Source organism: Megalops cyprinoides, chromosome 22, assembly GCF_013368585.1.
Source record: "Megalops cyprinoides isolate fMegCyp1 chromosome 22, fMegCyp1.pri, whole genome shotgun sequence".
NCBI classification, from domain to species: domain Eukaryota; kingdom Metazoa; phylum Chordata; class Actinopteri; order Elopiformes; family Megalopidae; genus Megalops; species Megalops cyprinoides.
Window position 1 is genome coordinate 24,848,056 of NC_050604.1, and position 16,042 is coordinate 24,864,097.

At 47.9% G+C, this 16,042-nt stretch overlaps 1 protein-coding gene across 1 annotated transcript in view; it reads right to left on the bottom strand.

Annotated features, from left to right (window-relative positions):
• Positions 1-16,042, bottom strand: part of tusc3 (tumor suppressor candidate 3) — a 55,537-nt gene that overhangs the window by 443 nt on the left and 39,052 nt on the right. The window contains exons 7-8 of the mRNA XM_036516981.1: positions 6,558-6,621; positions 4,107-4,181 (exon numbers count right to left, since the gene is read on the bottom strand). Coding sequence (XP_036372874.1) covers positions 4,107-4,181; positions 6,558-6,621 — 139 coding nt within the window. The remainder of the gene's footprint in view (positions 1-4,106; positions 4,182-6,557; positions 6,622-16,042) is intronic.

The window sequence follows — 16,042 nt, forward strand, 5'->3', positions numbered from 1 at the left end:
CTCACTAACAGAGTGTAAAATTAGGTCCCATGAGCACTGATCTGAAATGTAACCCTAAAAACGGCATCTTAACCTGCAGTAAACACGAAAACAAAGTACAAAATGAACAGTTAGGAATAAATAATGCAAAATAAATTATTGTAGAATCAGAGCAGAGGAAACAACATGAACAAATATCATTTGGATTGAAAGGGTAACTTGAACATTACTGCTCACAAAATCACCTCGGTTTCAGTCTAATTGGATTGCTCTTTACAGCCTTTTAGCAATTAAATGTATGATGTGGTTGGAAATATTTACATTAAATAATGGTAAGTAAACAGGAAACAAAGTGCCTGCTCGCTGCTTGCTTGCCCCTAACTGCGCGGTGTATTATTCCATTGAAATTTTTATCAATAATTCTCATCATTTAAATCATATTACCAGCGCGCGCCCGTCGCAGACCGATTGTCAGAACAAAAGTAGCAAACCGGCGAATCTAATTGGAGGAAATGGTGGCAGCTGGTGCGAAAACAAAGAGCTAATCTCCCCTTAATCAGCAGCATTTAACCTCTCCCAACAAGGCCACGTCCAATTAGGGGTTCGGCTTCGCGCGCTTCTTTGCAAATTAGTCATTCAGAACGCGCAGTGCAGTGCGTTCGGCAGAGGGCTAAAGTGCGTGATTCAAATACAGCAGGAAGGGCAGGGGGCGGGGGTGGGGGTGGGGGGGACTGGGGGGGGGGGGGGGGTTGATAAAACGTGAATGAGGAAGAGGGAAAGTGTCCTGCTAGACTCCGCCAGCGCAGAACCTCGGGTTTTCACGTGTTGCCCGTTTGGCTTTACGGAGGACCAGTGTCATTTCCTTCCTTCACTCTTTCCTTTAAAAAAGCACAGTAATGCGGTTACTCTTCTCTTCGCTCCTGTCGGAACGGGCACCTCCGAGATGGCGGGCATTACCATGACAAAGACGCCGCGGCGCTGCATCGGCTCAGTGTGGCGCGGAGAGTGCCGGCTGACGATGAACCGGACGTCTCTGAGGGTGTCCTCGTTAAACGCGGAGCGACCAGAAAAGCTCAGAGGAGCGACGGTTTGAGGGCCACTCTCACTGTCCCTTCCTGTTAAAGCTGCAGTCTGATTCCGCAGCCTCCCCCTGCTTCCTGTCCTATTAGCTGCCAATTTCGCGCACAGTAGCGACGTGAGAAAGCACTTTGCAGCAGAGACAACGGTGAGAAGAAACAATGAAGGACAGCTGAGTTTCTTTTCAACTTCTTCTTTCCACACAAATTCTTTTTGGGGGTGGGTCGGGGGTGTGTTGTAGTGTTGCCATACGAACAATCAAGTTCAATGCGTTAAGTTGGAGCACTTTTTTTTTTTTTGTTTATAACGGCTTCATGACAGGCTTTGCTGCAAGAGCAACAATGAGAAGAAACTACTGTGCAGTACTGCACACTGTCCTGTCAATTTTTGCTTTTTTTGCAGTGGGTGTTATACTACTGCTATATAAAGCTTGAGGTACTGCTAACTTGGAGTCATTTTTTTTAATGTAACAGCAATTCACATGAACAGAGGCATTTTTGCTGAGGCACCAGACAGGTAGGAACTTAAGGTTCTCTATATGAGTATTCAAATCCAGCAGGTAAGTGGGCTGAACACCTGGCTCTTACAGAGAAGGACACTATGCTAAGATTACAGGACTTTGCACATTATGCTTCCTCTGAGGAGGTTCAATCTGAGTGAGAAAGCTGGGGAGTTGATATTTTACAATCTAAAAGGCAGAACTGTGACACACTCTCACGAACAATAATGAAGTGAGTAAAGCTTTTTTGTGGAAAAAAGATGGAGCATTGGCAGGTGTTAGTCTTTTTGAGAGTACAGCATATGGCCATTTTTCCTCGGTAAGAGTGTAAAAGTTGCAGGCCCGGGCTGAGCTAATAGTCTCTCATTTGTTTGACACAGGTTGTGATAGCCTGGGGGCACCTCATCTGCCTCCTCCCCTGCAAAGATTATGAGTCTCCATCTTACATGAATTAGTAATGCTGCCTTTCATGGAGTTGCCTCAGCCACGGGTCAGGCCTAAGGCCTACTGCACAAAGATCAGCCTCATCTCTCTACACCGTAAAGATCAGCCTCATATCTCCTCTCCACAAAGATCAGCCTCATCTCTCTACACCGCAAAGGTCAGCCTCATCTCTCTGCACCGCAAAGATCAGCCTCATCTCTCTACACCACAAAGATCACCCTCCACCCTCCCACCCTGTCATTATAGCATCTGTCCCTGCGGAGGATAATTGGCAATTAAAACGGCCCGGAGGGGGAAAGCTCTGTCGCTGCTCGAAACGCCATAAAATCTGCACCTTAATACCTTAACACCGGTGCCGTGCGCCTCGGGGGTCACTGAATGCCAACATTTGTGAGTTAAAAAATGACCTTCAGTGTATCGCTTAAAAAAAAAAATATCCCTGATTTAAAAATTCAAGGGAGCTTTTGCATAGCAATGCATACTTACCAACAGCCTGACATCTTTCAGCTTTGTAATTCTCCAACAAAGCCCTATTTGTTGGTGCCGTTTATCAAGAGGAACTGTTCTTTTTATGATAATTTCAGACTAATCCAACGCTGTCAGACCCGTGCCAACTCACATTCAGGTAGAAGAAAAACAGACAAATCCATAAATATATATATTAAAAATGAGTGAAAATAAGCTATTATGTATAAATTACAACTGAACGGGCCATTTAACATAGCGGTTTCATATAAAGACGTTTAATGTGTTATCAAGAGACTCTACAGCCTGTTAATGCCCATCCAGTGCAATTTAAGGGCATTTCACACCCAGATAATTACCACTATTAGTCTTGTTGCTATTATGGAGAGCTGGGCTTTGAGGTGCTAAAAATGGATTCCCAAGTTTGTCATTGACGTTGATTAAGTGGCCCAAAATAACTTGTCATTTACATAATAAGCACACGTGCCCTTAGCCGTGTGCCGAGCGGTCAGAACGGCTGGGTACCGAGATTATGCGTAGAAAAACACGGGTACTGAGACGCGATTATAAAGGAAACGTTAATGCCTCCTCAGAAATGAGGTGTGCTGAAGTGGTGTGCTGGGTCTGTGTGCTGGAAAGCTCCCCCAGGGCACGGGCTGCCCCACCTCGCTGTGATCCGCTGGCCTGAGAGGAGTCTGCAGCACGCACAGTGCCTTTACCCTGTGCCTAAAACCCAACTGAAAAGGCACAACATGGCCAAAGAAAATGGCTTATTTTCAGCTGTTACAGTAACTCAGATTTGAGGTTTGGTGGAATGTGTGACGTTAATGAAGAGATTGCTTCTCTCTCTTTCTCTCTCTCCCTCCCTCTCTCTGTTTCTCTGTCGTGTGTGTCTGCCTTTACAATTTTGCTTGTGCCGTTACTATTTCTCCCCTTGGTGGGTTCTGTTTGTGTTTCCTTGCGGTCCTTTTCCCCCTCAGGGTGGGGGTTCTGTTTGTGTTTCCTTGCGGTCCTTTTCCCCCTCAGGGTGGGGGTTCTGCCTGGATGGAGTTTTGTTTTGCCTTGCGTCAGAGTTGCTGTTCAGAGTGAACTGTGTCTCCCTGTATCAGTGAACGTTATGTCATGTGATGTGATGTAGCTGGTTTAAAACTCAAACTCTCTGTCACACACACAAAGGAATTAAAAAGCCATTCCAGATCTTGTCTGTTAACAGTCTATTCTGACTCCTTAAAGGGTGCAAAACAGCCCCAAAATATACTTTTATCATTCAGCCCAAGTTTTAAAATATATGACTGACAGATCTGAACATTTAAACAAACAATAGCAAAAGAAGAAAGTCTTATCATATCTGAGACTGGTCAAAAGGACATGCAACATGCAGTCATGAAATGTGTTCTTAAAAACATGCTTCTCTGACACCCACACATCATTTTTTTGCAGCAGCAGCAGCAGTGGATTTGAACATGTACTCAAATGGTGCGCAAGATAAAGTCATCCCACGCGAGACCAGCCAAGGGAGCGCGTTTGAAGCTTTGATCCTGAGTGAACAGACATCTCGCTGGCCATTGCTAGCATAGCCACACTGCAGAGAGCTACATAAAGCTGCGAACATAAGCAGGACTCGTAAGAAAATTAAGCTCACTTCTCCTCTTTCCCACATCTCCTTTGGAGGTTGCAGCCTCGTTCAGAAGGACCATCCCCATGGTGATGGCAGCATCTGTAGTCGTCGTCAAGGAGACGGCAGCTCTTGTGTAGCCCGGGGAAGGCAGAATGGGAAATGTTCAAAAATAGATTTAACGTTCCAGTGATCCCGAAAGCGCTGAGCTCGTCATTTGCATAAGTGCAGACTGTCTAAACGTACGCTTTAACGCCGAAAAACGCTTTTGTTTGGCACAAATGTTTTTTTCCGTAAGGCGATTAGGAGGCCGGGTGCAGGCGTTCCGGATGTGGGGGGGGAAAGGGAAGTTGTGAGAGAGAGATGCAGAACTTTCTGGTGGGATGTTAGGGATCTGAGTCCCGCCAAAAACAGAGCGCACCACACCACAGGGGTGGGGGCTCTTGCTGTAGTTCTGCTGAGGTCCCGGGGGTGGGGGGGGGGCAATGCAGAGCACCTGATGCACACCTGCCCTCGGGTGGGGAGTGGTGAAGTGTGACATGTGCCTCCTGTAAATGTGAGACTATACACTGATAATCACTATGAAAGTAGCAATAATGGGTACACCTAAAAATATATACTGTGATATATTGCCATAAAGTAAGACATTTTTTCAGTTTTGATTTACGTTTCGCTGTGCATGGACGTGTGTTACTGAGTGATCCAAACCAAGGCCATGCTGACAGTCCCCTAGTAGAAGTTTTGCCATCCACCCAGACTACACCAAACCAAAGTCACCAACACCTCTGTCTACTTAAAGCTCCCTTCCGGTCAGGTCACCGTTTATAACGCTCACCTGGGAGGGAAGCTACCTCTAGCTGTGTGGTGACAGCACACGCCAAATTTGGGGAGGGAAAAAAAAAAACAGAGAAAAAGTTCCTGCATGCGTTGTGTCTGTCACCCTCTTCCTAACAAGCGTGTCACAGCAGTGTGGTGAGAACAGCGTGTGACAGACAAAGGTGTTCTGAATTTTTCTCAGGCTGCTCAAAGAATCTGGAGCCTGAGTCTTTTGCGAATTATTCCGTCTTCTTGCCATCAGCGGGATTTACTTTTCTAATGGCTGTGTGGTGTCTGCCTGATGGGTAAGTATAAGAGGAAGAGGCACCAAACCCCTGTAAGTAATGCGGCAGTGTAGCATAACCAAAAGGTTACCGGTTCGATTCCCCGCAGGTGCACAGCCCATGTACTTAACTCAGAATTGCCTGAGTAAATCTCCAGCTATATAAATGGTTAACATGGTAACAATGGTAACAACTGTAACCTGTGTAAGTCGCTCTGGATAAAAGCGTCTGCTTAATGACAGCATTGTGATGTAATGTAATGTAATGTGGAGGTTGGCACAGCTCTGAGACACTGGTGTGCCTGGCACGCACTGGCTGTAATGTGCATGAGTTTACACATGAGTATGCGCATGTATAAATACCCAGTAATGCCCAGAGCATACAGACACCGAACAGTTCCAGAAGGGATCGCATTATTCCCTGACTCTCACTCAGAGTAAGCTGCCTTTATTATCAGCTGGGCAGAGCAGGACTGGAGGCAGCCCTTTTGCCGTGCTCGGTCGGTGCACTGAGAGTTAGATGTCCCGTAGGAGATTCAGGTTCTGGCGCCTTTAAGAGTCCAGATCCAGATGGCTCTCGTGTGGCCGCCTGGTCCCCCCCCCCGCTTTTTGTCTGCATGCGTTCAGAGAGCAGTAGCAGCTACGGCGTTGGCTTGGACCGGTCTCCCCTCCCCTTGAGGAACAGGTGCTAATTCTGCCAAAACAATTAGCTTACAATCAGTTGCCACCCCTTTCCATCTCTTCCTTTTGGCTGCTGCCGCTGATTTGGCCGCGTCCGCTCGTGTGTCTGTTCAGAAATCTTGTAAATGTTTGCCCTGGAGGACGCCTCGCGGCGTCACTGGCAGCTTGTGAGGACACTAACGGAGGAGGCTCTGCAGCCAGAGACGAGCGCTTCTGCCGGGAAGCTCGCGTAGATGCAGGGGATACGCTGGTGAGCGGGAAGGTCTGTGCCATTACGATTGCGATTATTAATTTTTATTTATCTATTCGGCTTACAGACCCAGTTCTGACCTGACCTGTTACCATAAGTAATGGTGCTTTTTCCTTGTTCTCCCATCAGCCCGGTGCCGTGACACTCACTCCCGTTGGGGCTGGTGTGGAGCATTGCTCCCACCGACCGCTCTAAACTTTTTTTTGTTAATAAACCGAAGCATTATCTGCTGAAGACTGTGCGTATGCCCTATGCCTGTGCATACACCCTATGCTTAAGCTGATTTTGGAAAAAGCTCCATTGTAAAGGTGCACAGCCTGTTCGACACCTGGAACAATACGTGGCCTGATGGAGTCACTGGAGGATTTGAGGAACGGCAGGTTACAGCTGAGCTTCGGCGTGTGAGAGAGGGTGGGCAGCGTGCCGCTGCCGCTAGCGGAAAGGATACTCAGCAGGAGGATGATGTGGGACTCGGCCACGAACTGCGCCTGGCTGCTCCCGTGGATGTAGCTCTGTGAGAGAGAGACGGGGGGGGAGAGAGAGGGAGGGGGAGGGAGAGGGAGAGAGAGGGGGGAGAGAGGGGGGGGGGGGGGAGGGCGGGGGAGAGTGAGGGAGAGGGAGGGAGAGGGAGAGGGAGGGAGGACAAGAGAGTGGGTGGGTGGAGAGAGAGAGAGGGAGGGGAGAGAGTAAGAAGGAGTGAAATGAGTAGACAGAGGGCAGGGGCAAATGGAAAGAGGGCAGGGAGACAGAGAAAGAGAGGCAGAGGAAAGAGATGAAGGAAAAAAGAAGTTAAAAATGACAAAACTGACACACAATAAATCCTCATTTAGACCTCCATTCCCCGCCAGCCCCGGCGCCCTGACACTGATATTGCTGCTTTGTAGTGGGAAATGGTGGGCCGAGAGCAGGGTCACGCAGCCAGGCGGGCGGGGCAGGGGGAGGGGCGGGCCCGAGTGCACCCCACTCCTCCTCCTCACAGCCATGACCAATCCGCGTGCCACTCCACCTACAGCGCAATTATCACCCCGCCAGGAAGGGGGGTCGGGGGAGGCCAGACGGGGACACGAAGGGGCCGGGGCCAAACGAGGACACCGAAAAGCAGGAGTGCAGCAAGGACCCAGCCCTCAGCTCCAGACTTGAGCCATACCCAAAAATATCCCCTCCGCTTTAGGTCAAGAGAGCAGAGCCGCCAGCCTTTCTCTGTCACACACGCTGAATAGCTGCCTCCCCCGATCGCTTCCAGGGCTTAAATCTCACCATTCGCCCCCTGTCTTTGTGCTGTTATTGCGCTTCGATTCGAGCTGGATTACTGTAGCATTCTCTCTGCTTTAAGGGCAGCACAGCCTATTACAGCTCTTTGTGATGGACTGACGCATTGTCTCCCTATACTGCTGTTCTCATGGCCTTATTACACACACAGTACCTCCTGCTATCACCTCCAGCATGATGGGTGTCTGAGTCATAATACCATGTAGATGGAGACTGACTGTCCTCTTCCTCATTGCGGGCAGCAGTGTGGTACTGTGCCCTAGAGCTGGGTATTTACCCGGACTCACCTCAGTAAATACCCGCCTGTAAGCTGCAATCTGCGGAAAGCTGGCCATGGGCTGCGAGCTGGCCCGGGTAAGGGAGTTTGCCAGGTAAATAAAAACAATAACAGGATGTTAGCTTTGTGAAAAACCCGCACGGCACTGGGGAACTGTAAGGCTGTGAGTCACGAGGTGAGATCTGAGCAGGCTGAGACTGACAGCAGCAGCCTGGTTTATTCCTGACTGCCTCACGAGGAGTCTCTGCTCGGTAGGACGGGAGGTGAATCGGGTTCCGGAGAGATTCTGCTGAACATGTCCTCCAGGTACCTTCTCAGGTTTCATATTGAGTGATGTCATGGATGTCATGGTTTACTTAGCATTGCATTCTGGGAGGTACTTCTTCAAAGGCTGAGTGGCACCAGCCCCTAATTCCACCACCAGATGAGAGGAAGGGAACCCAGAGAAAACCCTGAAACCCGGGGAAAGTGTTTGGTTGGCCAGGCAATGCATTTATTATTCAGTATTTTAAGGGGAGCAATAAGGCTTTGGGCACACAGTTTTCTGGGCCAATACCTTATGAAGTAGCCATATTTCCTACAGCTTTGCATTGGTACACACTCACATTTACAAACAACAGCATACATTTGCCTACTCGTGGGATATGCTTGCATGGAGGTCAATAATTATGTAAAGTTAAAGTTAGAGTAGGTCCAAGAGGACCCAGCTGACCTTTAAAAGTCACACACAGAGCACTGGGAGACAGGGGTCATGTTATTGTGCCTGACACAGAGGCAAAAAAAAACAAAGAAACCACAGTCTATCATCGCAGCTTGCAATCTGCACCGCTCTTCCTCCCTGCACTTCGCCCGTTATCGTTCTGATAGGAAGCGATTTTCCATCAGTAACAGGTCGGGCAGCAGGCGCACAAAAGCGAAAAGGAGCAGCTCCCCAGCTCAGGCAGACGTGCATTTAAAAAGACAGGTCTGGGGTCAGGAGTGCGGCAGCGTTCCGGAAGGAAGGAGACAAAGAGAGAATGCGATGCACAATCGGCTCCATCACATCACCGCTGTTCTCAGATCAGTTAGAATGCGCTGCAGAGCTTCGCACCAAAGCGCTCTCATTCCGCTTACTCGACACAGAGAAAAAGAAGAAGAGATTAGACCCCATAAATCCCCTGGCCTGGGGTGAGAGGAACTTAACCCACCCCAGTCAGGGGAAAAAAAAGGGATTAAACTAATGTGGTTCTGAGAGGAGAGCGGGCATTGTTTGCTGAACTGGAATGATCATCTTTGTCTCAGTTCAGAGCGTACGGTACATGATCTGTTTGCATTAGCGCCGGCCGGGCCATTGGTGAAGCACAGAGCCGCTGTGTTACAGCACTGCTCTCACCGCATCGGACACAGAGGCGGATCACTGCCTTTTTTAGGGACAGAACGGCAGTATGCAGCAGTGGCTTTCATCTCTGTCCAGTTTCTTTGTAGGTGTAATAACGTGCAAGAAGCACACTATGGACACTACCGGAAATTCTGCAGCTTGTTACTTTAATGGTGCGGTCCAGTTGCAGTATTTATTGTTCTATTTATTGTCCTATGTTTTATGACTATTTCATGTTGTGTACCTCTGTTCCCAACATGCTTGACTGTTGGCAAGGCAATTTCCTTTTTTGGATCAATAAAGTACTATCTACCTATCTAACATTTTCACAGATCTGAGATGCCGCTGCTCGCGTTTGCACCGATGCTCAATCTGGATGTGAAATAAACAGTCCCTTTTTTCAGGCTTATTAAATCCCAAAGTCAGGCATGTGATACCCCTCTCTCCCAAACTGGAGGTGACAGTCACACACACTCATCTACAGCATCCTGTCAGTGCTATCGCCACCTCTAATGTCGCTGACTGAGAGGCCACGCAGCCCGGAAACGGGCTGTTCTATTTGCCCCAGAGTCTGTCTGTCCAAACATCCACTTTACGTAGCCTTCGGAACAGTAGCCTCCGCTCTGATGGACTTGTGATGCCCACTTCAAGGGTGGAACAGTCACTACCTGAATAAAGAGTATTCGGCATACACAATATGCCTGCCAAGCCACAGGCCACAGCTAATGGCCAGGTTTAATGCACTTCAAAGTGATGTCACGTGATGTGTTACTTTAAGATCTCCGGGTTTCTTGAGAGCAGAACAGGAGAAGTAATAATAATAAGTAATAATCTCACAGCCCTATAATCACCACCAGAGAATCCACCAATAAGGGGTCTGGCGCAAGATGAGCAGGAAGCCGCATCATCCAGTGAATTGCTGCCGTATGCTTAAAGCCAACTGGATTCTCATCACATGTGCAATGTTGGAGGATGGTGCCTGTTAGTGATCAGGAGAAATGGATTTCACCCATTCAGGCATATACTTGCCATGCACAATGCCAATCAATCAATCAAATTTTATTATTTCTGTTATAGTGCATGTTTACAGAGATTTATAGAGATTGTCACAAAGCGCTGCGTATATTAGATTTTCCAGTGGGAATCAAAAAGACAAAAAAGGAAAAATGCGGGCGAGGGACTCCTGGATAATGGTGGAAATATCATCATTTCTCACAGAAAAGACATCAGCTCATTGCAACAGGTCCATTTTACAGCCAGTGAGGTGTTCTGATATAACTACATGACCATATGAGGAAGCACACAGTGTTTCATAAACACATATCAAAAGGCTGAGTGCCTCAGGGACCAACATGTGAGATCTGAGGGCTGTGAGAACAGCAGATCTGGAGAAAAAGTTACTAAATGCAATATGGCTGCCAAAGCCTGTGATACAAATGACTGTAGGGGAAAGGAGGAGGGTAGAGAAAAAGCGCAATTCTTTCTGTAGTGTCCCAGGCCTAGACACCTAATAAAACAAAGCCATCAGCAGATGAACACACCTGTTTGCATATCTCCATGTCCTGAACATTTGGCCTTACAGTTCCTGAGAAATTACTCTTCTTCCGCTCGAAAAGATATAAATGCAGTCACTGGATAATCCCATATGTTACCATCATCTATTCACACACGAGAGAAAATAATTTTTCAGTCCTTTGCGGATGTGAATTATATATATACACATTGGAAAAGGCAATCCTTTGCAATATGTCTTTTTTTCGTTCTCGTGGAACGAGGCCAAAGAATGTGCTTTGCCTTTGGTTTGCTTAGCAAACAGCAGTCCTCTGTCACCGTCTGATATCCGTCAGAGAGAGACCCTGAGAGGACGCAGGGGGAAAGAGTGTGCGTGTTTCAATATCCAGGCCTGATTGCTTTCTTCCTGTATTAAATCTGAGATGATTGAATCCTTTGAATCGCTTTCAAGGGCTGGTTGTGAGCCTTACTTAAACCCATGGAACAATGGGACTGGCAGTTCCCCCAGCAAACGCACATCGTGTGCAGTGAGCGTTCAGACGACGGCACACAGCCAGCGGGACTGGCGAAACTCTGGCGATGAGCCTGGTATTGGGAGGACGAATCTAAAGCGCAGTCTGGTATTGCTCTGCTCAGACTTATTCATACGAGCTGACAGGTAGCCCAGACTAATACCTTGCTTTGCAGGGATAACAAGAGCGTCTTTCAACAACAAAATTCCTGACTATACAGTATCGGCATGAATCTATTCAGTTCAAACTTGTCTCCGTTCGCATAAGCTCTACGAGTAAAATGGGTTTATCATGGAAATGACGGAGAAAGATGACGGATGATGTACCATTTCAGAGAGCGCGGCGTTATTTCGGCCTCGGCGTCTCGCGGCTCTGTGTTTGTAACCTTTATAAATTATTCCGCTCATTGTTTAATTCTGTGTTTTTCTTGGCTCAGTCTTAAAGGTCAGAAAGCCTTTACTCGGAGATCCTGATGAATGGGAAGGCACAGCAGAAATTACCATGAGGAATGAAGGAAAACAGAGGAGAAAGGAAGGGTGACCTGTGGGTAAGTGTTGTGAGCAGAACAGAGAAATTAATTACGTATTATTACCGGATGAAGGAGTCCGGTTCCATTCAAATCTTTGGGTGCCTTTTTAAAATGAAACAATAAGGAACTGAGAAAAAAAAGAAATCTGCTAGTTCAAAAATGTGTTTAATATCTGTAAAAAAGGCATGCATCTGACTGGGAAACTGAATTAGAAAACAAACAACTTCAAAAGGGAATATGAAGTTTTCCTTGGCTTTATTCAAGAAGAAAGGGTTCGACTCTTCTGCACAGCATGGGTTTCATGGCTGAATGAAGACCTCACAACCCTGGCGTGTTTTGAGTACACTGTCGCAGGCCTTCACCCGTCACACTGTCGTCCTCGGCACAACCAAACAACTTAACACTTCTGTGGCTAATTGCCTTCGGCACGACTGAAATGTCAGAAATCATGAACCGCCTGTGCGAGGCCACAGCAAAGTGACGAGAACCTGAATCTGAAAAAACCATGCAGCTTTGATAGGCAGTCAAAAAGAGGCACAATAATGTGTTTTTTATGCCATATTTAAATGGCTCTTTGAACCACGAAGACACTGGCAAGTGATTTTTCCTTAAGTACAGGTTGAGCACAGAGATACTGACAGGGTTCAGCCGTAATTACACCTGTAGAGCGGGCTGGTAAGAACAGCATTTAGCTTCTTCCTCTCAAACGTACAATGAAAACACAGAGAGGAACTTTCCATGTGAGGGAGGGGGAAAAGAGAGAAAAAAAAATGTTTCACAAACTTCACTACAGCCATGCATTATTCTTGGGAGTGAAATATAAACGCAATAAAGTTAAATAATCCAGGGAAATGGTAATATGTTGACAGGAATATAAATATCACAGTTAATATCATATTTCACAACCCTGGGCCTGGGGCTGTATTGAAATTGATATATTTGTCACTCAGCATTCTACCTCAGATGTGTTTTGATAAGCTTGGAGAGCGGTCCCCACTGCCAGACTCCAAAGCACCGGCACTGCCAGCATAAGAGCGGCTTGCTGCCATGGGCCTCTCCGTCTCTCCACTTTCATAGGCGCTTTTTAAAAAAGGAAAATTGAATGAGCTGCACAATATTTCACCGCTGCCATTATTGTCACAGCTGAAATATGTGCATTCAGATTTAACCACAACTAAAACCCACAAAAAAAATATCCATTTTACAGGCCACTGCAGCTCTGTGCTTATTGACGAATGTGCTCTCACGGCCCTCTGGACTGGTGCTTACAAGCATAATCAATGTATAGTATAGATATAAGTATGATCATTTAATCAATAATAATCAATGCACAGTTTGAACGGAGGCATTCAAACTGTGCGTACAAATTTAGCTCGCATGAATCTAGTATCAGTAAAATTGAGCATACTTTTTGTGTTCTTTTTCACAGACATAAAGTTTATTTGCCTGTAATGTTTTTTGTTTTGTTTTTTTTTTGGTAATAAGCATACATTTCGATTAGAGTGTTGATGGCATTATTATTCATGAACGGCGTGATAATTACAGCGTAGTATGTCACTCTGACAGTTTTCTGTTCTTAGTCACGCCGAGCGTTGCGGTGTGCCGGCGCGATTGTGCTGTCCTTAATTGACAGCATCCTGTTCCACACGGCACTGAAGCGCTGGCGTGTTGATGCGGTCTGAGCGGCGGCCACGCGAAGCCTCACGCGCCCCGATCGCGCTACGGAAGACGCTCGCTGTTCAGAGGGACCGCACCTCTTCCTCCTGCTCTCACGCTGCTGCTCTCGTGGAGCGGTTCGCACCGCCGACCATCCCGCACCCGACAAAAGGAACGCGGTGCTTTTCATTTCGATAGCGAGAGCTGAAGACGGCCGTGGGTGCTCGGGGGGGGGGGGGGCCTTGTGTCCCGGTCTTGAGGGACACTGGCGCTGGGTCTGCACTCTGTCCCCTGATGGCTGGGGGAGACGCCCCACAGCCCTCTGAGAGAGCTCCCCCAATTTAACTGGCAAAACAGCCCACAAAACCTTAGCGAAAAGACTCATATGACATGTGGTCCACAACAAGGGGTGACTTCTCTCCAGGTTTAAAAGACTACAGAAATGCCAGTTGTCCTCGCTTAATGTGACAGCTGTCTTACGCTGCTCTGAGCTGTGTTGCTACACATCGTTTCTCTCTCTCTGTGCCACAGCTCACCCTCATGTCTCCTGTCTTTCACTGGCCCGTTCATACCCTACCAGGATGGCAGGCTGTTCTGTGGCCGTGCACTCCAAATCACAGTCTGAGAACAGTCTGATGAACTCATGCCTATTGTGTGCTATGCCAGTGTTATCTTTTCCATTATTTTCCAGGAGTCTCTCTGCTTCTTCTCAGAATCAGGGAGTAATTTTCAAGCTTTTTCCCAATTGCCCTGGGTTTTGTGCTTTTCGATTCCCTCTGGAAAATGCAATATGCTATAAGTACAGTGCTTCGTGACCATCTTGATGGTAAAAATGCACTATAACAAATAAGATATGTTTGATTGGTTGAAAACAGACTGACTCTGGTGGGGTGTGTGACGAACACGACATCATGAATGAACTGTAGAAGGTCAGTGTTGCCCCGGGAAACCTGGGAAAGGACAACACTGACTTTCTACTTAGTTTGGAGTTAGGGACTCCTACACTCTCTCATAGTAGTTGCATCCGTTCTCTAACATTCAAAAAGGAACAATTAATTATTTTTTTTTCTCAAGGCAAGGCTTCATTTGTTTAATGTCTGTCTGGCAAAGCGTGAGATTGGGTCCGAAAACTCTGCCGTCGTCCGTGGGGGGAACTGTAACTTGCATAAAACGAAAAAGAGGCACATTTTCAGAGACTCTCCGTGATCTGAGGCCTGACAATCCCCGAACGCTGAGCGGGAACCGCACACACAACGCGAGAAAGCCTCTGTGAACTCCTACAGTGCAGCACTCACATATGAGATGAGTCTATTCTCTGGCTGCGGGATACCGATGCATACAGTATGCCGCGAACAGCACCGTCCCAATGCAAGTCATTAGCCGACACAATGTTCGCCGCAGACAACACGGCGCTATATGATTAATTAAAGAAGGTAAACTTTAATGGTACACTACCGCCTCAGGACCGACTTTAAATTAGTCTGAGATCCCCGCACGCGCGATCTGTGTAACAGAACGAACGCCCATCTGTAATCCAGGGAGACTGTAAATCCTCACAGCCTTAGAGCCAGAATGCTGAGCTCTCGACTCCAGCCCCCAAACCGCACGCGCGTGTGTGTGTGTGTGTGTGTGCGCGCGTGCGTGTGTATGTCAGTGTCTGTATGCAGGTGTGTGTGTGCGTGTGCGTGTGTGTATGTCAGTGTGTGTATGCAGGTGTGTGTGTGTGTGTGTGTGTGTGCGTGTGTGTATGCAGGTATATGTGCGTGTGCCCCCTAACCATTTCAGGACTGATAAATGTCTGTCACACGTGTTTCACGGTGGCACGTGCGAGTATGTTGAGGAGCGGCAGGCGAAGCGAGTTTTCGGCACGTGGCATTTGAACGGAAGGCGGGAGCACCTGGAGGGACTTGTGCGTTGCTCTGCTGGGTTTTCCCCCCCCTCGCCTGCCTGTAACGCAGTCTGACGGAGACAGCCGCAGCCCCACCAGAACTAACACGTTTAGGTTATCGTCTCCCCTCAGACGCCGCCGCTGTCTGCGGTGACGGTGACGTGGGCGAGTACCTCTGAAGTCAAACTGAAGAGAGCTGTAATGGCTGCATGGTTGTCCGAGCGCGTGAGCGTTATTTAACCGATCTGCTCAGCAGAGAGCCTCACCCAGCCCAACTTACACGTGTAATCCATTTACACAGCTGTGTATTTACCGTAATCATTCGGGTTAAGCCCTTTGATCTAGCCTGGGATTCAATCCTGTGTACTCCTGGTTACAAGCCCACAGGTGAATTTCTTTTTTGGACAGCAAAGTCACGGTTCATAGAACTTTTAACAATATGAGTGTGATCCTGGAGGGCAACACCACTTCCTTCCACAATGCTCAAGGCTACAACAGCAGTGCCCTCCCATTTAACAGCTCAGAGGATCCGTCCTCTCAAAACTGAATTTGGATGTTATCAGATGATTGACTAAAAAATGCTGTTTCCTCAGAACCAGGTAGATGGCTGGGGGAGGGGGTGTTTGTGAATATGAGGGCATGCATGTGTACCAGAAGTGTCTGTTTGTGTGTGTGCGTGCATGTGTGTGCGTGTGTATGCGTGTGTGTGCGTGTGTGTGTGTGTGTGTGTGTGTGTGTGCGTGTGTGTGCAGGTGTGTGTGCACGCGGGTGTGTGTGTGCGTGCGTGCGTGCGTGCGTGCGTGCGTGCGTGCGTGCGTGCGTGCGTGCGTGCGTGCGTGCGTGCGTGCGTGTGTGCAGGTGTGTGCAGGTGTGTGTACACGCGGGTGTGTGTGTGTGTGTGTGTGTGTGTGTGTGTGCGCGTGCGTGCGTGTG